This window comes from Rutidosis leptorrhynchoides, chromosome 8, assembly GCF_046630445.1.
Source record: "Rutidosis leptorrhynchoides isolate AG116_Rl617_1_P2 chromosome 8, CSIRO_AGI_Rlap_v1, whole genome shotgun sequence".
NCBI lineage: Eukaryota > Viridiplantae > Streptophyta > Magnoliopsida > Asterales > Asteraceae > Rutidosis > Rutidosis leptorrhynchoides.
Window position 1 is genome coordinate 2,600,914 of NC_092340.1, and position 24,481 is coordinate 2,625,394.

At 34.4% G+C, this 24,481-nt stretch overlaps 4 protein-coding genes and 1 non-coding gene across 6 annotated transcripts; 1 reads left to right on the forward strand and 4 right to left on the reverse strand.

Annotated features, from left to right (window-relative positions):
- Positions 1-901: 901 nt before the first annotated feature.
- On the reverse strand, positions 902-6,836 carry LOC139862729 (ATP-dependent zinc metalloprotease FTSH 11, chloroplastic/mitochondrial). Its single transcript, XM_071851354.1, has 17 exons — positions 6,090-6,836; positions 5,526-5,679; positions 5,306-5,398; positions 5,070-5,158; positions 4,631-4,754; positions 4,349-4,468; positions 4,129-4,179; positions 3,809-3,870; positions 3,434-3,491; positions 3,113-3,238; positions 2,946-3,026; positions 2,697-2,826; positions 2,425-2,573; positions 2,059-2,340; positions 1,872-1,961; positions 1,736-1,789; positions 902-1,283 (listed from the first exon to the last, which is right to left on the reverse strand). Exons 1-17 carry the CDS (start codon positions 6,617-6,619, stop codon positions 1,119-1,121), a joined length of 2,358 nt encoding a protein of 785 aa, XP_071707455.1. The 5' UTR covers positions 6,620-6,836; the 3' UTR covers positions 902-1,118.
- Positions 6,837-8,459: 1,623 nt separating this feature from the next.
- Positions 8,460-11,355, forward strand: LOC139862730 (syntaxin-61). 2 transcript variants are annotated; one of them, XM_071851355.1, is made up of 9 exons: positions 8,460-8,568; positions 8,897-8,975; positions 9,177-9,302; positions 9,515-9,628; positions 9,955-10,068; positions 10,202-10,392; positions 10,643-10,733; positions 10,855-10,920; positions 11,025-11,355. In XM_071851355.1, the coding sequence occupies exons 3-9, from the start codon at positions 9,249-9,251 to the stop codon at positions 11,133-11,135; spliced, it is 741 nt and encodes a 246-aa protein (XP_071707456.1). In that variant the 5' UTR covers positions 8,460-8,568; positions 8,897-8,975; positions 9,177-9,248; the 3' UTR covers positions 11,136-11,355. The 2 variants fall into 2 exon arrangements, with proteins under 2 accessions (XP_071707456.1, XP_071707457.1); XM_071851356.1 differs by lacking the exons at positions 8,460-8,568; positions 8,897-8,975 and having other exon boundaries at positions 9,279-9,302; positions 9,950-10,068.
- A 514-nt stretch (positions 11,356-11,869) lies between these two features.
- Positions 11,870-15,669, reverse strand: LOC139862062 (uncharacterized). Its single transcript, XM_071850613.1, has 3 exons — positions 15,313-15,669; positions 12,195-12,449; positions 11,870-12,076 (listed from the first exon to the last, which is right to left on the reverse strand). The coding sequence occupies exons 1-3, from the start codon at positions 15,667-15,669 to the stop codon at positions 11,870-11,872; spliced, it is 819 nt and encodes a 272-aa protein (XP_071706714.1).
- LOC139865223 (U6atac minor spliceosomal RNA) lies at positions 12,907-13,034 on the reverse strand. The gene has a single exon (XR_011764744.1). It is a non-coding gene; the product is annotated as a U6atac minor spliceosomal RNA (small nuclear RNA).
- A 1,293-nt stretch (positions 15,670-16,962) lies between the features above and the next one.
- LOC139861979 (RNA polymerase sigma factor sigE, chloroplastic/mitochondrial) lies at positions 16,963-20,076 on the reverse strand. Its single transcript, XM_071850513.1, has 6 exons — positions 19,965-20,076; positions 18,747-19,554; positions 18,510-18,656; positions 18,089-18,325; positions 17,687-17,953; positions 16,963-17,397 (listed from the first exon to the last, which is right to left on the reverse strand). The coding sequence occupies exons 2-6, from the start codon at positions 19,464-19,466 to the stop codon at positions 17,200-17,202; spliced, it is 1,569 nt and encodes a 522-aa protein (XP_071706614.1). The 5' UTR covers positions 19,467-19,554; positions 19,965-20,076; the 3' UTR covers positions 16,963-17,199.
- Positions 20,077-24,481: the final 4,405 nt, after the last annotated feature.

Here is a 24,481-nt window from a genome sequence, read left to right on the forward strand (position 1 = left end):
TAAAGAATCGGATAATATAATAATTACGTTTTGTTACAATAAGAGATGACATGATTTTTCATTTTCACATTTTAAGTCTTTCAAATCACAATTCAGATGGGGAAATTTTTAGGTAAATGAGTTGAAATTAACTCCTTCAGTACCTATCAACCACCTGAGTCAAAAAAAGGAAATATTGATCAAGAGATTGAACAAACAGAGATCACATATGTAGTAGAGTTGTTGTTAAAAAATAGGGTTGTAATTGATAATCCGATTGGTTCTTGAATCGTGTAATCACTTTCTCGATTAAGTATTTCGACCCTACAAGCCTTGGGTATCACGAAATCTTAATCGGGATAAGACAAGAACAAGATTTGATTCCACGCAAGAAAATTCAAATCAAAGCGTATTTGAGAATGTATTTTCTGTGTGAATTTTCGTATGAATGAATGCAAGTATGCCAAAACAGAGATTTGAATTCGGCAGTTAAAATTGAAGACACACAACCCTTCTATTTGGCAGGAAAACCTGTTATAAAACAAACACATTTTTTGGCGGGAAAACGGTTGGAGGCACCGTTTCAATATAGATTACAATGCCTTTTCGATTGAACCAGGGGCGCTGCCCCTTGGACCCTGCCAGGGGCACTGCCCCTTGGATCCCGCAAGGGGGCACCTTTACCCCCGTTATATTCGCGACAGTGTCTAGTCAACTCCTACGGACGTGTACTCCACACTTTCCGCACCCGTTGTTAAGTATAACTAGTTCACTCTTGGTTTCACATAAATCCTAATTAACCAAAATGATGTATGACACTAAAATCACCAATAGTAGTTGTAATGCAATGCAAATACCGCAAGGTGACAACAAAAGCTACCTAGTAGTGCAAAGGGTACTTAAGTCTACGAGAACATGGTAATGGCAAAGGGGAAAGAATTGCTGCTACATATTTTCTTCTTTGTTTCTTTGTTTGTATAATAAATAAAATAAAACTAATAATTGCCCGCCTTGTAGTATACAACAACACTGTACATATGATAGTCCCCCATTCATTACATTACATTAGATTACAACTTGAATTGAATCACTAACTTCTTCTACTACATTAATTATTTTATTAGTCTTGTTATTATTTATTATGCCAATACAAGCTCTCCTTCCTCTTGTTGTTGTAGTTCTTCAACACCTATAACTCCTTGCCCTTGTTCTTGGTACGGAACCAGAATTCGCTTTATTTCTTCTGCATTTAGGGTCTCATATTCCAATAGCGCATTTGCCAATGCGTGCAATGCCTTCTCGTGCTGCAAAAAAAACCCAAAGTTTTATGTTACAGTTGAAAACAATATCTCACTAATAGGATTGGCTGGCACTAATAACAAACAGGTCAATACAGATTATAATTTGACCAACTGCCTCAAGTTAGGATGACAAGGAAATACTTTTTTCCAGTTTTATTAGTTATTATATTCTTGTATATAACATAACTATTTTGCTAACAATAATTTACAAAGACTCGATTAATAATGTTCTTTATTTAAAATATAAAAAAATTAGGAGGCTTTACGCATTTGGTTACAATTCAGACAGCTTTTACGCCAATTTAACCCGTTTACCAAAACACCTAGCTTAACCCATTTGACCCGTTAAAAAGTAAGAATAAATTAAAATCACCATGCTTGTAGATGAACACGTAAATATTGCCAGCCCTACTACAATCTGTAATGACCATTTATGAAGAAACAAAAATACAAACCTTCTTCAGCAAGGACTTCACACGTTCGTACGCGTCTTTTAGGAGTTTAACAACCTGAAAAATCAATTGGAAGTTAAGTAGCATAAGTAATTTCCTCCATCAAATCAAATACATGCTTTAGATTAAAGAAACATACCTCAGCATCAATACGTGATTGCATCTCGGAGCCCGGTCGTTCCTTTATATGAACTGGCCCGATCACGTCACTCATACCGCAAGATGATACCTTTCATAAAGTACAACGAATACAATAAACTTAAGTGCATAACAACATAACATGATGAATAAACAAACTGACTCTAAGATGAATGAAATACTAGTACCATATATTGAGCAAGTTCTGTTGCAGACTGAAGATCACTGCTAGCACCCGTAGTAATATGGTCACGGCCAAAAATAAGCTCTTCAGCAACTCGGCCGCCCATACAAACATCAAGCCGTGCCAATAATTGTTTCTTGCTTATGGATGTCTCATCGTTAGACGGCAACTGTGTCACCATTCCCAAAGCAGATCCACGTGGCATGATGGTTGCCTTGTGAATTGGATGGGCGCCATCCGTATTCAACGCAACTATTGCATGACCACTCTCGTGATACGCAGTCAACTGAAACGTATACACATTACTCCTCCACATGTCAAAATAAAAGCCGACAGTTGAAATATACTATTGTAACGACAAAGTACACACCTTTTTGGAATCTTCAGATAGAAACATAGTTTTGCGCTCCGTACCCATAATAATCCTGTCCTTGGCAAACTCCAATTGTGATGCATTTAATTTTTCAGCACCTTCAACAGCAGCCTTAATTGCGGCTACATTGACTAAATTTGCCAAATCTGTTGCAAAATACTTGTTAAAAGGATCTAGCATAAAACTTGTCCATGCAGGTGACTGATAAAAACTCGACAGTAGGTGGGGTCAAGATTATTATTTAATTATTAAATAAAAAAATAGCATACCGGCACCATTGAAGCCTGGTGTACCACGTGCAATGGCCTTCACATCAACATCGTCAGCAAGTGGTTTATCTTGTAAATACAAATCCAGAATCTCTTGACGACCCCGCACATCTGGATTTTGAACAACAATCTAGAAAGAAAGAAAAAAAGATCCATTGATATTATTAGTAACTTTAAAACGATGGAGCATGAAAGGTGAAAGCAATATAAGAATAGTTGTTTATAAAGAGATTCACTTAATGAACTTACATGTCTATCAAATCTACCGGGTCTTGTTAAAGCTGGATCAAGAATATCAGGCAAGTTTGTTGCAGCCATCAAAATTATGCCCTGTATTAAAAATAAAATCATATATTTAAAATTGAAGAGGCGGGAATAAACATATCAAGAGATGACGTTGAGTTTGTTGTGTGTACCTCATTCTGTTCAAACCCGTCCATTTCGACAAGTAGTTGATGTAATGTTTTCTTTGTATGACCTTCCCATTGCTTTCGAGTCGATCCAACTGCATCTATTTCATCAATGAAAATGATGCATGGAGCCTAAGAAAACACCAAACCATTAGCTATAAATAGCCAATTTAACCTCATAATATGTTTGCTCTGAATATCTAGAAGTTACATTATAAATAAATAAATAATGTTTGATCTGATTAAAGCCAAAATATAGTTATGAGCATCAAACAAACATGCTGAATTCAAATAACAGATTAGAAAGAAAAGAAAAAAACAACGAACCTTCTTCTTTGCTGCTTGAAACAAGGATCTTACTCTTCGAGCACCAACACCAACAAACCTGAGACGGAAAGAAAAAAAACATGTTAGTACTCTCACTATATCATATGACCATCTTTAAGAGCAAGATTACTACATCGTTATGATACAAGTGCTCGTGAAAATTTGTTATACTAGACACCAGATTTCAAATTCCAAAGAACGAGAAAGTGATTTGATGTACATCACACTAACCATGCAACGATTACACAAGCATGCAGATTACAACAGGTACATTAAGTGAGCAATTTGAACACGATAAAATTGAAGGCAGGCCCGCACAAGAAATTCATAGACAGCATTATGTTGATGACAGATTGGAAAAAAAAAAAAACTTACATTTCCTCAAATTCTGAACCTGCTCTGTAGAAAAAAGGGACGCCAGCTTCTCCAGCAATTGCCTTCAACCACATTTTAACACAAACATAATATAAAATGTCTATTTGCTTACTTTCAAACTAGTACCATATATAGCTATCCGATAAGTACTTAATGAGCACTGTAACAGTATCAAAGGAGTAGATGAATTTCACAAACGCAAACATAACAGACCGTGGTTTAAAAAAATATATGATTGCACTTAGTTGCACTACCAAAGATCCAGAGTGAATTCATATATTCGATAATGCTCAATTTATACGATATAATTTACAACTGACCTTGGCAAGTAAAGTTTTTCCAGTTCCAGGGGCACCAGTCAAAAGTATACCCTGCAATATAATCCAATCCAGCAGACTTCTTATGAGTAAAACCATAGAATATAATATATATAATATATTAATATAATACATCAACAAAAGATGCAGAGAAAGCAGAATAATGTAGTTAACCATATCACACACACACACATATCATAGATACAATATAGTAAGTACAAACCTTTGGTAACTTCCCGCCAAGTCGAGTGAACTTCCCTGGATTTTTAAGGTACTCCACAACTTCCTCAAGCTCTTGTTTGGCATCATCACACCCTTTAACATCCTTAAATGTTTTTACATTCTGCACACAATCATTTCAAACACAAAGATTAAACACTAGTAGTTAGCTTACAAGACACATTACAGAATTGATTCATATAAGTACTATATGTAACTATAACTTCACTAGTTCACTAGATATGTGGAGCATAAGATAATTGAAAAAATAAATATTATGTGTTACCTTCTCGGGTGCAATCTCTTTATTTGAATCTTTTGGGGTGTACGAAGAACTTGAGCCAACACCAGAAGCTCCTATACCGCCTAAACCACCAATATACTTTTGAAGTGCAGCAGCACCCATTACCCTGAACATACGATTGCATAAACCATATTTATTATACTAGTAGTCAATATTTTTAGCAGTTAGGGAAGATCAAACGCTCAAACATACTTTGGGTGACTTGTAAGCCACTCACTATAAAATATACTTTGGGCATGTTCTTTTACCCACTTGACCCACTATAAACAAATTATAACCCACATCGACCTACCTTCACTTAAATGGGGTAATATAACCCGCAACGACAACATTAGGTCTACATCCTCTCACTACTCTCTATCATCCTTCTAGCATCTAAAAGGGAATAAATATAAATGGCATTTCTAAATAAAATCCATACCACATTAAGCCAATCGCAACAGTAAATAAGATCGTTGAGATAAGCTCCTGTGCAAAACGTGACGACCTACTTGACACTTTCGGATCAACCTACAAACAACAATAAATGATAAAGTCAAACAAACAAGAACCAACAATCCTCTTTATGAAGAGAGTACAAGGATAACTGACCTACGACTTCCAAACGTGATTTTGCTATAATATAGATGTCAAAAGTAAAGTTAGCACGAAACTCACCATCATTACATGCAATGGCTGCCTCTCAGATATGCCAGGATTTAGAAAAGACTCGTCCAAATTTCCCGAGGCACGTTGCTGCAATTCTTGTAACTGAAAGTAGATTGTAATACACAGGTTAATAGACAGACACCAGATATACTCAAAGACTTCACGATTATTAAAAAAAAAAATAAAAAATAAAAAAAAAATAAAAAAAATAAAGAACGTTAGTATCTACCAATGCAGGAAGAGCAGAAGGCTTTCCAGATTGTTCATCAGGAAGATATTCAGCAATGGCATTAGTGGCTACTAAAGCTCGAATATATTCTGCAACTCCTTTACTGTCTACTGCATATTGCCTTTCCTCAAAACGCCTTATCACAGACTCCGGACTGAAAATTATAACGATAGTAACAATATGAAGATTGAAGATAGAAAGCTACATAATTTATCACTAACTGCTGGTCCAGAAGCTTTGTAACTTACCAACAATGGGAAAGTGTATCCATTCACATACAACTTTCAAAAGCTACTAGGTATCTTTCTCTAAGTTTAGTATCAAGGTAAGAAAGTTAGTTATCTCTGCAGCTAGGTCCCTTATGGTCAAGTAGAAAATTAATGGATTGAAAAACCAATTATATTATTTAATTCTGAATAATCACTTTCAAATCATACATCCATAAAATAAATCCCACTATACAATCTATATCAGACCCACAAACGGCATGTAACACATATGTACTCAATTAACTACCCACATATTCAAATCAATGAAGAAACAATTTTCAAACTTTTTATGCACCTGTGTTTATTAAGCTCGACAAATAAAGCAGTCTGTTTAGCAGCATCCTTTGGATTCAAGTCTGCTTCTGAAATCAACAACTCTAACTTCTTTTCTTGCCGCCAAAAAGGCCACCAACTAAACCAATCTGATAATAACATTTTCTCAAACCCAATTTTAATCCTTGTAAAAAATCCTATCAAAAACACAAATAAGGGTAATTTCTCTTTTTCTTTCCCTACTCCATCTTCAACTGCATTTATTTCACTACTAGAAACCTTATCTTCTCGAAAGTCAACAACTTTAGACTCTGTTTCGGGTACAAGATTGTCATTATCATTACTCGAAGAAACTAGATCCGAATTCAAATCGACATTATCTTGATGCAATGCGAATAAAGGTTGAAACTTTCTACAATTACTTGTTAGAGAAAAAGAACCCAAATTGATAGAATTATAATAACGTTGAAATTGAAGGCATCTTGAGTTAGGGTATTGATGATTGGAAATTATTAGAGGTTTACCAATGAGAAAAGCTTGAAGAGCAGACATCTGGCTGCAATTTTAATTTTAATTAGGGTTTATGAAAGGAAGTTTATTGATGAAAACCCAAATCAGTACTCGTATTAGAAAATCTTTATTTATGGATAAAAGTTAGCCACACAACAAGTTGAAAAAATAAAAATAAAAAAAGGAAAAATAAAAATAAATAGGACGATTAGGATTTCGGTGAGAAGAAAACCTTATCTCCCAGAAGACGACTGATATTGGCGCTCTCTGTTTTTTTCTCGTTTTCATTTTGCATTTATAAAAACTTAGTTTATATTTATATATATAAATATATAAATATATAATTTATTTATATTTATATTTATATTTATATTTATATTTATATTTATATTTATATTTATATTTATATTTATTTATTTATTGTATTCTAATTTAATACTGGCACACAGTACAATATTTCTTGATTCACATTTGGGAAAAGAATACGTGCTCAGAAGAGCCTTCTTGTTTGCTCATTTTATTGTTTGGTAAATACTGCAGCATTCATGGTAACAAACAATTAACTAATTATTAATTATCTATCTATCTATATCTATATCTATATCTATCTATATCTATCTATCTATATCTATATCTATCTATTCTATATCTATACTTCTATATCTATCTATATCTATATCTATAGCTATCTATACTTCTATATCTATACTTCTATACTTCTATCTATCTATCTATCTATCTATCTATATCTATACTATACATTAAAAGAAAAGACTAATTGAGAGATATTAAACGTTCAACTTTTAATCTAGACCATTGATTTCAATTAAAGACAACCATTACCCTTACTTCAACACCATTGGATCTAATTATAAGCTTATAACTCTTTTCAATACCCACTTTTCCCTAATTACCCTTATCTAATCGCGCGCAAGAGGAATGCAACCAAAACACAATTCAGTCGACACACACACAAAAAATTAGGGCAAAACACTGAACACTCTCTATCATCAATTGCTTGCCGATCCAGTTGCCTCTGTACAATAGCCTAACTAATAATCCTCTCAAATCAATTTCTTCAATTCTCTTAGGGTTCTTTAGTGCCGCAACCCGCAAATTCGCAGACATTTGGTGAAAGAAGTAATTTGGATGGTGGATATATCATTTCTCATCAAACTTAGACGGCTGATAACTCTAACTCTGAAATGAAGTCAAATTGTACACTTTTTGATGAAAAATTATGTTTTTGACTATAATGTGGCAAAGTCAATATATGACCTTCATTAATCCAATATGTCTTTTTTTTTTTCTTGTGCCAAATATTTATAGGGTAATGTGATAAAATATTATTAAAAATTGTGTAGAAATAATAAATTATAATAAAATATATATATTTATTAAATCATTTATCTGTTCGATATGATCTCATGCCCCATGTTGTTTTCGTTGAATACGAGACTAACGCCAGAAATTGACACCGGGTTAATCATCGTCATTTTTCGTCAAAGATGCCAGCATGAAAAACGCCATGGATGTAACGCTTAGATTAATTGTTTTGTTTATATAAAATATAAAAAGGGGAGAAGATGCCATTTTAACGTAGAGGGACAAATGGAATGACAAAACAACTCATTGAGCTGCACATGATCAGTTCAAACGGATTAAATTAACGCTTGTCAGCTTCAGTGACTAAACGTGTAACATTTCGAAACCACGGTAACTATTTTTGTGAAAAAAACTATAGCGACTAAACTTGCAAAATTTGACAAACCACATGACAATTCGTGTAATTAAAGTCTATTAAATAAATAATGATTAACTTGTGGAAGTGATTGTGGAAGTATTAAATAGCTAGAAAGTTGAAGGGTGAGATTGCAAATATCTGATTTCTGTCAAGGGTTCAACATCGGCAAGCAACCACAAAAGAAGAAGAGATCTTTCAACGAGCAAAGTCCCACCAACGACAACCTGTTAGATCTGAATCCCATCTGGTGCGTGCCCTTATCAATCTCCAATCACGCCCTATACTACTTTATGTTTTAATTATAAATTCTGTTATTTAGGTTTTTGTTTCATATGATTTTATATTTACATCGAAATTATTCGTTTTAGGTAACAATTTTACATCTCATACTCGTTCTATATATTAATTTCCTTAACGCTACTTAGTATCGCAAATATCGATTTTAGGTTTTCGTTTTTATACTTTTTTTTTTATAAATTAATTAATGCTATTCTATGCTAAAATTGACTGTAATTATCTATCTATCTATCTATCTATCTATCTATCTATCTATCTATCTATCTATCTATTGTTAGTTTTGTATCAGCGCAAGGTCTGCACTTCTTTAAATTGGATACAGAAAGCACCAAAAAGGATCTTCGAACAGATTGTTAGGTATTGAAACTAATTATTTACATATTATGTTCATTTCCTCTCATACTTCCAGCTAATTTAGATTTCGATAGTGATTGATTTGATAAAGTTTTTTTTTTTTTTTTTTTTTTTTATAGTCTATGTTGTAGTGAAGCTGGTGCATGTGTAAAAATTGGATTAGAAACTGATTATTAGTTTATAAAAACGTTCATTTTGTTTCAGAATTTCTGTTATACGATTGAATCTACAAGCAGACAATAAAGTTGATGATCGCATCGTAGCTTTCATTAAAATATGTCTTCGGCTCAAGATCCATTTTACATTGTAAAGGACGAGATTCAGGATTCTGTAAGTTGTATCTATTTAACTGTAAGATGCAAGAGTAGTTTTTTTAAGCTGAAATAGCATGGTTGCTAATATAACATGATCTTTATGTTAATGGTGCTTTTATTATTGTTTAATATATAGTTTAAAAGCAGTCTTGTCTCTCTGTGAATTGGTTTAATATCGAGCTTAGTGGTGATCTGATTATTTGTATGATTTATTTATTTCTCTTCTAGATTGATAAGCTGCAGGCTACCTTTCATCAATGGGAACACATCCCCGTTGCCAGTGCTGAGCAATCTAGACTCACAAAGCAAATCCTTTCTAATTGTGAGAGCATTGAATGGCAGGTATGTAACTGAATACAATAATGCAAATGAAGTTTAATGTGCCATGAAACTCAATTGTGGTTTAGTATCAAAGATGGCATGCAAATCTTGCTGCTGTGAACACATGGGGCAATTAACAGAATTGCAGTGGTCATCCCTGTAACATTGTTAGACTTGTGTTACTTACACAGTTACTTTAGTATTCTGATTGTTAATAATCTATATAGTAGGTAAGTATTTGCCATGTTCTATGACCTGTATGGTTGTGCCATGTTCTATATAAATTTGGAACAATATTAGGTAGTTATCTGTCTTGGTTCTGAACATAAGTTTTTCTGATAGGGAAGGTGGATGAGCTGGAGAAGGCTATTTCTGTAGCATCTAGAGACCCTTCTATGTATGGCATAAACGAAGTAGAGCTTGAAAAGCGGAGAAAATGGACTGGGACTGCTCGGGCTCAGGTAAAAACCCCCCTCTCTCTTTTTTTCTTCTTTTTTGGGTTGTTGCAATTTCTTATTTCCTGTTATATTACATTTTGATTTTGATATATTGATGATATATTGAATATTAATATGTATTGATATACCCTATCAGGTTGCCAATCTTAAGAAATATGTGACTGGAAAAGATTCCACTCGCTCAAGCACTTCAAACTTTGGTGGGATGCGTCAAGAACTCATGCGTATGCCAAAGACTCATCAGCAGGATAAGACGGGTTCATACATCGCTAAAGATAATGATGATTTCATTTCTTCGGAATCAGACACACAGATGCTTCTCATTAGGTAGAGTTGTATATCTTTTCTCTTATATTATTAATTCAGCAACAACTGATACTTATTTTAATAAGAATGATTTATTAAATGAACTAAAGAAAAAATGGTGAGAATAGAAGTATTGGCAGGTCCAGCTCGACGTGACCCGTCATAATACGCCTATTTTTATTTTATTTTTCTTTTCATTTAAAGACGCAATTTAAGCTGCATAACATGTCTATGGGTCATCTGCAAAATAAATGATTATTACTTCTTTCAGGCAACAAGATGAAGAGCTGGATGAATTAAGTGCAAGTGTGGAAAGGATCGGATCTGTTGGGCTTACTATACACGACGAGCTCATTGCACAGGTCCATTATGTTTATGCATTGAGATCATTTGAATCTATCTATATCCTTGTATTAATAATGAATTATTATTCGTTCACACATCACTACAAACTAAAATGTTAATACATTGGTATCGTTGCAGGAAAAAGTTATAGAAGAATTGGGTTCTGAGATGGACAGTACATCTAATCGTCTTGATTTTGTTCAGGTGGGTCTCCTCTTATACCTATTGTAACAACAGACCTAAACATCCATTTCACACTTGACATATTTAACAGTTTGATTAATGTTGTTTGAATTGAATGGCTGCAGAAAAAAGTGGCTGTGGTTATGAAGAAGGCCAGTGCCAAGGGCCAGATGATGATGATCTTATTTTTGGTTGTCTTGTTCATCATCTTATTTGTTTTGGTTTTTTTCACCTAGACTACTAGAGGTTAGATATCAACTCCCCGTGAGCTATTTTTATAGAAATATATCAGTTCAAGAATAAAGTATGGTTTTACGGAGTACGTTGTGTTTTCATTAGACCTTTAGTCCGCCGACATTCCTGTCTGACATTGTAAACTGAACAAATTATGAGTGCTTGTGCTTATTGTGTCGTTGGTGCACATTTTCAATTCTTGAAATCGGATTTTTGAAGTTTCATATTTTGTAAAGAAATACATATATGAAGTGGTTGTTAATGTTAGATATGGAAGTAATTCATGTCCTAGTACTCCATAATCACCTTAATTGCCCTGTGCTATATTGTTGGAGAATGACACTTGTTGTGTCTTAATGTCAACGATCATTGTTTATGACTTGTGTCTTCCCCTCTGGAAATAAACGAGCCAACCATGATTAAATATTCGAAACAATGCTATTAATATTAATGACTAATTTTCATTGAACAAGGTGAGACCTAAAATATTTTGCTCTGCTGCTTGAACAATTCGTTTGATCTACAGTCCCAAATTATAGCTATCCATCTATCCATGGAGTATGTATCTGAACAGAGTTGTCCTAGCAAGGACCCAAAAAGTGGAAAACGAAATTGACCAAACTTGATCATAAATTGTGGATGATCAAATAAGCGAAGAATGGTTCAGGTTTAACCTGAGGCTCCTATTAAGCTAGCTATTATTATGCTTTCTACTATTCTAATTCTAATTCTAATTCTAATACCGGCTTCTCTTTATTTGGCCTTCCTCTGTAAGAAGCGGTGTTTGCTCATCTTGGATAAGCTGCTCTTGTGCTCCCCCTCGTAGTTTCTCCAACCTTATTCCGTCCATTTGTAGCATCTTGACTACTTTAACCACATTTGTCAATCCCCCAAGGACTAACAACGAACATGCGACAATATTTATCCACACCCATGTATATGTCTGCACACACCATACAGCATTAGGCTCATTCTGACATGCATTCATACACTAAAAGGAAAAAGCTGGTAGCTTTTTAATTCTATTTATATTAGTCTGGCGAAACAAACATGACCCTTACCAACAAATGCAAACCATAATGATGATGATGCCCAACTTGCTCTTGGAAATTAACAATGGCTCCTGCCAAGAACAACAAGCTCCCCATCAAGAAAGGTATCTGGACACTGTGTTGCAAGATTTGAACATTCGTATTTGCACGCTCGTATATTTGGCATGAATTATGGATTGAACCGAGCACCCATAACATCGTGCCGGCAATAAGCAACTTTAGAGAATGAGTCTCAATCCTGTGATAACCAAATCCTCTATCTGCCTACAAATAAATAAATAAGTGTAAAAATATTTCCTTTTTCATAAAATACTAGTTTTTGAGCTCGTGCGTTGCACGGCTACTCAAAATCTGTTTAAAGATTAGTTATATAAAAACATAATTTTTGTTTTCTCCATCGATCTTGGTTCACAATAATGACATATAAATGAATAACGATACAATAATGAATATGTATCGTAAGTGGTCTACTAATTCACAATAATGAATTACCCATAATAAATTGCTCTTATTTTTTTTTATTAATTTCTTTACTCTCTAATATTATTATTAATCATTTATATAATGGATTTTAATCACAATCATTGAGAATTTGACAAGTGTAAATTCCACTTGTCATTAACCCCTGAAAAAATAGTTTTGTTGACAAGTAAGCTAAACAAATCTCTTTTTTATATAAGTATATAGATATAGATAGATATAGATAGATAGATAGATATGTATCAACATTGGGTTATATATACACCCAAGTGGAAAGCCTTAACCGGATGTGTAGTAACATGTAAGCTCAAAGAGTTGTTCCCGTCCCTGTCAAGGGAGATGCCAACCATCTCTCCTTCTTACGAAAACATATATGTATCAACATGGGGTACTGTAATACATCAACTAATCATAGGATACCTTAATAACACTATCAAAATAAGAACGATAATTCACATGCTGACTATTGCTTTTTCATTCGAATCATCATCACAACAACAACAACAACAACAACAACAACAACAACAACAATACACAATTCCACTAAAGTGGGGTATGTGGGAGGTTAGATGTAGACTGTCCTTTCCTCTACCCTAAAGTAAAAGGGAAGTCATTCCTCCACCCACGGATACCTATCGGTCCCCAGGTAGAGGAAGTCGTCCCTCCCCTATTCTGTAGAGCAGAGAGGCTGCTTCCTAGGGACCTCCGACCAGAAAGAACCATGAAAACCGATATGTGAAGTAAAAAATAAACAAGTAAAGTTGATAAAATAGAAACTTCACCATGAATAATGTATACTCCAATACGATATGTAAAGGTAAATAAAACATATAACAATATAATGTAATATAGCATATAAGTAAAATAAGTGAGTGTCAAATAAGTAAGTATAACAAGTCATGTAAGTACAATAAGTATACGTAAACATGTTGGTAAGAAGCATGTAGGTATAATATGCAGTATAAAATAGATGGTATACTATGTAGGCATAGACAAATAAGTATACTATGTAAGCATAAAAACATGTGATATGTAAGTACATATAATTTAATTGTTATATAATGTAATACAAACATATAACCATATAGTGCAATAAAGCATATGAAAAAGCTACAATAAGTATAGATATATTATATATACGTAAAGTCCCATGAAAAAAAAAAAAAAAAAAGACATATATGAAGTGCACACAAGTAAGTAGGTAAGAAATATAATATAAATATATAAAATAAATAAACAATATGTAGAACCTAGTCATCTATTCTAATTCTACTCCTCCACAAATTCCTATCAGAAGTCATGTCCTCGGTCAATAAGAGCTCCTTCATGTCAAGCTTCATTCTATCCTCCAACCTACGTCTGGGTCTACCCCTTCTCCTTACGCCCCCAACAACGAGGGTCTCGACTCTCCTAACCGGGGCTAAAAGTGGGCGCCTCATAACATGCCCGAACCATCTAAGTCGTCATTCCCTCAACTTGTTGGTTATATTCCCAACTTTCAAGTTCTCCCTAAAAACTCCATTTGGAATCATATCTAGCATGGTCTTGCCACACGTCCACTTAAGCATCCTCATTTCTGCCACCTCCATCCTCCTCTCTTGGGCTTTCGTCATTGGCCAACACTCTGAGCCGTACAACATGGCCGGTCTGATTGCCACCTTGAAAAATTTCCCTTTCAATTTAAGGGATACCTTCTTGTCGCACAACACCCCTTTCGCTGCCCTCCACTTCAACCATCCTACTCGTATACGATGCGTCACGTCCTCATCTATCCTTCCCGATTTGTGAAGCATCGAGCCTAAATATCTAAAGGACTCTTGTGGAGGTAAAATCTGATCCCCAATTCTGACATCCACTAAATCCTCTTGTTCTTCTTCGCTCGCCTTGAAATCGCATCTAAGGTACTCCGATTTAGGTCTGCTAATCCGTAGGCCATTTGATTCTAGTGCAGTCCTCCATTGCTCTAGCCTTCTGTTAAGCTCATCCTGGGAATCCGAAACTAAAACAATATCGTCGGCGAATATTAGGCACCATGGGATGTCCTCTTGTATCCTCTTAGTTAGTTCGTCTAGGATCAAAGCGAAAAGATATGGGCTAAGTGCCGATCCCTGATGTAAACCTACCTCTACAGGGAAAAACTCTGTGTTTCCTACTGTCGTGCGTACGCGAGTCTTCGCCCCATCGTACATATCTCTAATAGTTCTTATATATCTACTTGGGACACCCCTAGCATTAAGAGTCTTCCAAATCAGCTCGCGCGGGACACAGCCATAAGCCTTTTCTAGGTCTAAGAACGCCATGTGTAGGTTCTTTTGCTTTTCCCTATACTTCTCCATAAGGCTTCTAACGATGTGAATTGCCTCCATCGAAGAGCGTCCTGGCATGAAACCGAATTGGTTCTCCGAAACCTTTGTCTCGCGTCGGAGCCTCGTCTCAATCACTCTCTCCCAAAGCTTCATAGTATGACTAAGTAACTTTATGCCTTTGTAATTACTACATATTTGTGCATCTCCCTTGTTCTTGTAAATGGGGATGACCTCACTGAGTCTCCATTCCATAGGCATATTCATCAAATACAAATATGTAAAAACAGTGTGTTTTTATGTATCACAAAATATAAAGAAGAATTGGTCCTGGTAGTGTGTACCTGAAGAAGGATAAGTAAAATAGCTATGAAAAACAAAAGGGTTCCCAATGCTTGTAGGGCCGGAACTGCAACTTCAACAAACAGAAGCTGATTATCATGCTCCATCAATCTAAAACGGTAATCAATGCCAGCAAGATGTGCAAACAGATCATGTATATTTACCAATATCATTAACCCTAATCCGATCAATACTACCACTAAACCTGATTTAGGTTCCCTCGAGAACTGCGCTATAAAACCACATAACAAAACAATCGTAGAAAATAAGTAAACTCCTGCGTTCGTATACTCTGCTCTTATACGACTACGCCGTGATCCGTATTTTCTAATTTCACGCGCCGTCGCTAGCTTCACCATTCCTTGTTTTGATACTCTACGATCTTTCCTTTAATTCAATTCTCAATCGATGAGTGAAAAGTCGGATTTAATTTACTTATTATTAGTTGTTGAAAAACTGAATAAAACAGAGGGTGAAAGAGTCATGGGTTACGTGGCATCCTGCATGAAGTTTTACTATGGAGCAAACATATCTGACACGTGACAGTTCCATATATATATATATATTTTTTTTTTAACTTTGGCAAAATTACCATTTGCTCTTTTAACCCTTTTCTAAATAAAGAAAGAAAGGAAATCTATACAAGTCAGACTTGACTTAAATTTACATTTACATTTACAATTTACAATTTACAATAAGTATATTAGCCAACACCAATGAATAGTACTCGGGTGATGTCATCACGACATCACCTATTTCGTCTTTTAGTAATTTTTTTTTAATTACGATTTTTCATTCCGATTATCTGGTCCAACGGAGTGGGCTACTCCGGACCTCCATCTAGTTAAATATAAAAGCACGTCTAAACTTAACTTAAATATAAACCCACTCACCCATCTAAATACAAGTGCTATGTGTTTTTGCCCGAACTAGATAGTGTAGTTAGACGATTTGTAACGGTCTAAAGTGACACCGTCACTTGGTGATGTGGTGGAAAAGAAAGGCCGGAATCCGGCGTAACAGGCCGGCACTTGTTGGCGTTTCTTTGGTGTCAGTTGGAAAGGGAGAAGAAACATATGTTTCTTGATTTTTTTTTATTTTTTTATTAATTTAAAAATATTATTTTTATTCCTTTTAATACTTAACCCAATTATATTTTTACACATCATCACAATACTCATAACCAATACCAAAAACTAACACCACCACTACTCCACTAAAAAAAGAAACATGTTCTGGTCATCAACAAAGTACAAAATGCAAGAAACACGAGCAAGAAACGTCACCCACCGTTGCAAATGATCTTAACAATCATATTAGTGTTCACATTAGTATTTTTATTATGATTTCGGTTAGCGAGAATGATGTTATAACTTAACCATTCCAAATTAGTCCAAGTATTTGGGACCTGACATCCTCACAAGAGATTATAAGTTTGAATTTCTAGTGGGAAGGTTTGGGTAGTGGCCAGGGAAGTGGATTGACAACTAGGGAGTAATTTTGCCGACCTCGTAAATTAGAGTATGAAGTTAGATTAATCATCTTTCCGCGTAATTCGAAAGGGAAAAACCTTAACTTTTTTTTTACCTGTTTTTCTTTTTATCTCTCTCTCTCTCTCTCTCTCTCTCTCTCAAAATGTTATAGCATATACTTTATACGTAGACATATACGGTACACGAAACTTACTATAATCAAATTTTCCTTTACCGTACGATGAAATAATGACATATACACACACGTGTTACTTGGAACTACAGTATACATATGGTTGGTTTAAGCTCATAACTATGATACAGCTGGAGACCAGACGGATACACAAACTTATATATACCCATGTATATATGTAAAACAGGTCGAAAATGAAGTTGACCGATCGATGAGTCGCAAATTCACAGAAGATAATGACGTAAATACTCAACTCGAGCTGGATGTTTGAGCTTCATTAGAGCCTTAACTTCATGCTTTCTAACCATTTCCCTTGATATGCTCAAGTTGCCCGCAATTTCTCCTAGTGTTCTATTCCCTTTCCCATCAAGTCCATATCTTTGTCTGATCACCAAACTCTCCTTTGGTTTCAATGAATCCAACTGCACATGTACAATCATAGTCAATTTACTACTATTTAACCTAAATAAACCAATCCACTAATCAGGTGCAGCAGCTGAAAATCTCTATAATTAAAATTTACAACCCATATACTAACCAATGGATTGATTCAGGTCAAGGATTATCTTTAACTAACATGTCAAACAGGTAAATTTGGCCAGTTCTGACCCAACCCAAACTTTGCCTGTTTTGACCCAGACTCAGTCAGTTTGAACCATTACCCACCCTACCCATTTTACCACCTCTACATTTGGGCAGCATTGTACTTACAACATCATCAAGTGCAAGCCTTAGAAGAGCAGGTGGGCGTCTCTCATTGTCACTACCATAATCATCATCATCTGCAAATGTGTTGATAAATTCTTCTTGCGTGACTGGATTTTTTCTGTTGAGAGAAAGAATGGGTCTCGATGCCTTTATTACTTCACGGTATCTCACAAGCGAAATTCCTGCTTTCTTTGATATCTCTTCTTCAGTGGGCGGTCTCATAAGGTCAAACCATAGCTTCTTTTTGGCCTTCTGTATTTCTATTCTGACCTGCATCATCAGAATTATATAGTTTTTCACTAATGAAACAATGATCAAAATCCTTGGTTCTAGAAAAACTGGCACCATTAGCTTAATGCTATAGAGTGTTAACTACAGTTCAGAAGTATGTGAGAGAAAACATACGGATTCAAGGCCAAAAGGGACTTTAAAGAAACTGGAGAGTGTCATGGAGCGTATGATGGCATGTCGGATCCAAAATAGAGCATATGTTGACAGTTGTAGTTTTCTTCTAGGTTCAAATCGATCAATGGCTGTGATCAGACCTTTAACTCCCGCCTGACAGAAGTCTTGGAAGTTTCTACCATTTGCAAACTCTTGAAAATATTTGTTCATCACAAATAACACCAGTCGAAGATTATGCTGCATATACATCATGACAACACTCTTAGTTAGACTCATCTGATACCACCTATCATGTTCTTATTGTGCAGTATTTTTGGTGATACATTATATTCTTAAAGTCAAAGTAGGGTATAAATAAGAAAACGACTTATAGATTTATATAATTGACACAATGGAGAGACTGAGAATTAAGTCGTGATACCTTAATCAATTTGTTTCGGGCTGATTGACCAAGTCCCAGTTGTTTCCTCAATTGTGGAACATTCATGTTTGTTGCCTCTGCCAATTCTCCATCTGTTGGTTCTCTTTCCAAAACTTTTTGCAGATCCTCTTTAACCGCAAGGATTGCCTGTCGGAGCAAACAAACCACTAAGAAATGAATTTGAAAATAAAAGTAATTTTATTTTATTTTATTTTTCAGAAAACTTTGAATGCTCACCTTCATAGTTTGTAATAACTTAAATAACCGAGAATGTTCTGAAGACGAAAGAACAGGCGGGATCTTCATTTTCTTCCAATCTAAGCTGGCTAAATCCGCAGAAGCTGAGTTGTCTTTCATCAATCTGTTAGCCTTGACATCTTCACTGACCTTAACGTGCTTTCTCTTCTGATTTGGAGCAATAACCGCAACATCTTTATTATTTTTCAGGTGAATTCTATTTTCAAGGGTCAACCTGCGCAACCTCTTATGTTGGCTCCTCACAATATCAACCGTTTTTCTGCTTCCAGACTTGTCACTAGCATCAGATACCTTCTTCCTCACACGCGATACCTTTTTCACCCGGGTATCATGATACTCAGAATCAGAGTCGATAGCTGGAGGACTGAGCTTGTATAACCTATTGAGTTCAGCTGCAGCTTCCATATAATCCAGATCTAATGAACACGAGGGAGCTTCATCAGTAGATAAAGCCTGTACCCTTTCTAAAGGTTTTTTAGTCCTACTCCGTCGAAGTCTCTTTGGGCTTTTCTTAGATGTATCAACAGATAGATTGGAAGACGATTCTTTGGATGATACCAAGGCCGTGTTCTTGGTTTTGTCAGTAGTTTTGAATGCTACTATTGTTGCCCTCTTAGTTGGTAATGGGAGATCTGAAAATCTTGCACTCAATCTAAACGGAGTCCTAGCAACAGAGCTAGATACAGTCACAACTCCCATACCAACAAGTATCTCAGACAAAAATTGAACAAAATGAAGAGCTTTTGATCTGATCACTAGTAATAGCAATAATAATAATGACTAGTTCCTGCAACAAACAAGTACTGTAAGTGCATACATAAAACGACCAAAAAAAGTAACTTCATGACAACTCCGAATTCTATTGCATATACTTTAGCTCTAATAAATAAACATGATCAATCGTAAAAGTCACAGACTCCCTAAAAAACATAAAAACATTTTTGTGATAGTTTAAGCCTCTAAAATCAACACACAAGCATAATCAATCATACTAGTATACATTAGTTTATTCCTTTTGATGGTGATCTTACATTAAATGAGCAATACACAAATGAACAAGGTCATTTATAATCAGTATGATAGTTTAAGCCTCTAAAAGCATGCTTGGATGTGACTATACATGCCCTAAAACATGATCCCTAAATTTTGATAGTTGAGTAAGAAGGAAGCATAAGTAATTGCAGATAACAAGTGTACCTCAACGACAGACCGATGAATTCACCGGTAGTAACACAATAACAAGATTTTGATTGGGGAGTGGTTTGATGAAAAACTGAGAATTAATCGTTTGATATCGAGCTTTTTTTTTCTGAACTAAAATAACATAATAAGGAGGAGTAATAAAATTTGAAGAGAAATTATGGTGGCCACAAGCAGGAATCAACGGCGGAGATGAAAGGAAAGAATGAGATGGGAGGGATGCAGAAGACGTGGCAAGAGGGGCAGCAGAATAATCTAGTGGCAGGGTCGTCGTGGCGAATTTTAAATGGTTGAAAGATATTTGGGGTTCAGTTTTTATGGATGAACTTTTTGACACGTGGGTTCGACTAGTTGTTGGAGACTTTACTTATGAAGAAGGTCTACGATTGTTTGCGTTGCACCATCACAGCCAGCCAATCAAGGTGCCAATCTTGGTATTCAACAATTGATGACGTGGTTAAATTATGGCAACACTTTTTAATTACTCCGTATGTATTTTGGTTTGTACTCGAAATTCAAAAGACTTGCAAATATGGGAAGGGATAACCAAAAGACCTGTGGTCCAATGGTAGCCGGCCCAAATTATCCTTGGCTCCACGTATGTAAAGATGGAAAGGAATAATCATGCAGGCTCGATTCCTGGTCCTGACATGCTGTAGGGGCTTAATGGTGATGATGTTTCGCCATGTTCCAGTGGCATACGGGGTGCGGCTGGTGTAGTGACCCGAACTTTTCCATGTTTATATATATTAAATGAAATTGTTATTTACATGATTAAATGTTTCCAACATGTTAAGCAATAAAACTTGTTAAGACTTGATTAATTGAAATAGGTTTCATATAGACAATTGACCACCCAAGTTGACCGGTGATTCACGAACGTTAAAACTTGTAAAAACTATATGATGACATACATATGATTATATATATAGTTAACATGATATTATGATAAGTAAGTATCTCATTAGGTATTTTAACAATGAGTTATATACATAAAATTGAGTTTATTGAATTAAGAAAACTCGAAACGATATATATAACGATTATCGTTATAACAACGTCTTACTAAATACATATGAATCATATTAAGATATTGATACATTATGTTTAATCATGATAAATGATAAGTAAACGTGTCATTAAGTGTATTAACAATGAACTACATATGTAAAAACAAGACTACTAACTTAATGATTTCGAAACGAGACATATATGTAACGATTATCGTTGTAACAACATTTAACTGTATATATATCATACTAAGATATATTAATATATCATAATATCATGATAATGTAATAATTTAACATCTCTTTAGATATAATAAACAATGGGTTAACAACATTTAACAAGATCGTTAACCTAAAGGTTTCAAAACAACATTTACATGTAACGACTAACGATGACTTAACGACTCAGTTAAAATGTATATACATGTAGTGTTTTAATATGCATTCATACACTTTTGAAAGACTTCAAGACACTTATCAAAATACTTCTACTTAACAAAAATGCTTACAATTACATCCTCGTTCAGTTTCATCAACAATTCTACTCGTACGCACCCGTATTCGTACTCGTACAATACACAGCTTTTAGATGTATGTACTATTGGTATATGTAGTGACCCGAACTTTTCCATGTTTATATATATTAAATGAAATTGTTATTTACATGATTAAGTGTTTCCAACATGTTAAGCAATCAAACTTATTAAGACTTGATTAATTGAAATAAGTTTCATATAGACAATTGACCACCCAAGTTGACCGGTGATTCACCTAACACATGTGGGAACCATCATTTGACAACTAGCATGAAATATCTCATAAAATTACAAAAATATTAGTAATCATTCATGACTTATTTACATGAAAACAAAATTACATATCCTTTATATCTAATCCATATACCAACGACCAAAAACACCTACAAACACTTTCATTCTTCAATTTTCTTCATCTAATTGATCTCTCTCAAGTTCCATCTTCAAGTTCTAAGGGTTCTTCATAAATTCTACAAGTTCTAGTATCATAAAATCAAGAATACTTCCAAGTTTACTAGCTCACTTCCAATCTTGTAAAGTGATCATCCAACCTCAAGAAATCCTTGTTGTTTACAGTAAGATATCATTCTAAATCAAGGTAATACTCATATACAAACTTTGATTCAATTCCTATAACTATAATTATCTTAATTCGAGTGATAATCTTACTTGAACTTGTTTTCGTGTCATGATTCTACTTCAAGAACTTTCAAGCCATCCAAGATCCTTTGAAGTTAGATCATTTCTTGTCACTTTCAGTAGGTTTACCTACTAAACTTGAGGTAGTAATGATGTTCATAACATCATTCGATTCATACATATAAAACTATCTTATTCGAAGATTTGAACATGTAATCACTAGAACATAGTTTAGTTAATTTTAAACTTGTTCACAAACAAAAGTTAATCCTTCTAACTTGACTTTTAAAATCAACTAAACACATGTTCTATATCTATATGATATGCTAACTTAATGATTTAAAACCGAAAAACACGAAAAACACCGTAAAACCGGATATACGCCGTCGTAGTAACACCGCGGGCTGTTTTGGGTTAGTTAATTAAAAACTATGATAAACTTTGATTTAAAAGTTGTTCTTCTGGGAAAATGATTTTTCTTATGAACATGAAACTGTATCCAAAAATCATGGTTAAACTCAAAGTGGAAGTATGTTTTCCAAAATGGTCATCTAGACGTCGTTCTTTCGACTGAAATGACTACCTTTACAAAAATGACTTGTAACTTATATTTCAAACTATAAACCTATACTTTTTATGTTTAGATTCATAAAATAGAGTTCAATATGAAACCATAGCAATTTGATTCACTCAAATCGGATTTACAACGAAGAAGTTATGGGTAAAACAAGATTGGATATTTTTTTATTGTTGTAGCTACGGGAAATATTGTAACAATTCTATACAAATCATATCCTAGCTAACTTATATTGTATTATACATGTATTCTAATATATTATGTAATCTTGGGATACCATAGACACGTATGCAAATGTTTTGACATATCATATCGACCCATGTATATATATTATTTGGAACAACCATAGACACTCTATATGCAGTAATGTTGGAGTTAGCTATACAGGGTTGAGGTTGATTCCAAAAATATATATTCTTTGAGTTGTGATCTAGCCTGAGACGTGTATACACTGGGTCGTGGATTGATTCAAGATAATATATATCGATTTATTTCTGTACATCTAACTGTGGACAACTTGTTGTAGGTTACTAACGAGGACAGCTGACTTAATAAATTTAAAACAGTAAAACGTATTAAAAATGTTGTAAATATATTTTGAACATACTTTGATATATGTACATATTTGTTATAGGTTCGTGAATCGACCAGTGGCAAAGTCTTACTTTCCGACGAAGTAAAAATCTGTGAAAGTGAGTTATAGTCCCACTTTTAAAATCTAATATTTTGGGATGAGAATACATGCAGTTTTATAAATGTTTTACGAAATAGACACAAGTAAATGAAACTACATTATATGGGAGAATGATCGAAGCCGAATATGCCCCTTTTGCTTGGTAGCCTAAGAATTAGTAAACTGATCTACTAATTGACGCGAATCCTAAAGATAGATCTATTGGGCCTAACGAACCCCATCCAAAGTACCGGATGCTTTAGTACTTCGAATTCGTTTATATCATGTCCGAAGGATTTTCCGGAGTGATAGGGGATATTCTTATATGCATCTTGTTAATTTCGGTTACCAGGTGTTCACCATATGAATGAATTTTATCTCTATGTATGGGATGTATATTAAAATATGAAATCTTGTGGTCTATTATTATGATTTGATAATATATAGGTTAAACCTATAACTCACCAACATTTTTGTTGACGTTTTAAGCATGTTTATTCTCAGGTGATTATTAAGAGCTTCCGCTGTTGCATACTAAAATAAGGACAAGATTTGGAGTCCATGCTTGTATGATATTATGTAAAAACTGCATTCAAGAAACTTATTTTTGATGTAATATATTCTTATTGTAAACCATTATGTAATGGTCGTGTGTAAACGGTATATTTTAGATTATCATTATTTGATAATCTACGTAATGCTTTTTAAACCTTTATCGATAAAATAAAGGTTATGGTTGTTTTAAAAATGAATGCAGTCTTTGAAAAACGTCTCATATAGAGGTCAAAACCTCGCGACGAAATCAATTAATATGGAACGTTTATAATCAATATGAACGAGACATTTCAGTTGGTATCCGAGCGTTGGTCTTAGAGAACCAGAAAATTGCATTAGTGTGTCTTACCGAGTTTGTTAGGATGCATTAGTGAGTCTGGACTTCGACCGTGTTTTTCTTCAAAAACGATTGCTTAACATTTTTTTGTTGGAAACTATATATTATTAACATGTAAATATTATGTGATATATTAATCTCTTAACGTGTTTGATATTGTGTGATAGATGTCTACCTCTAGTACAAA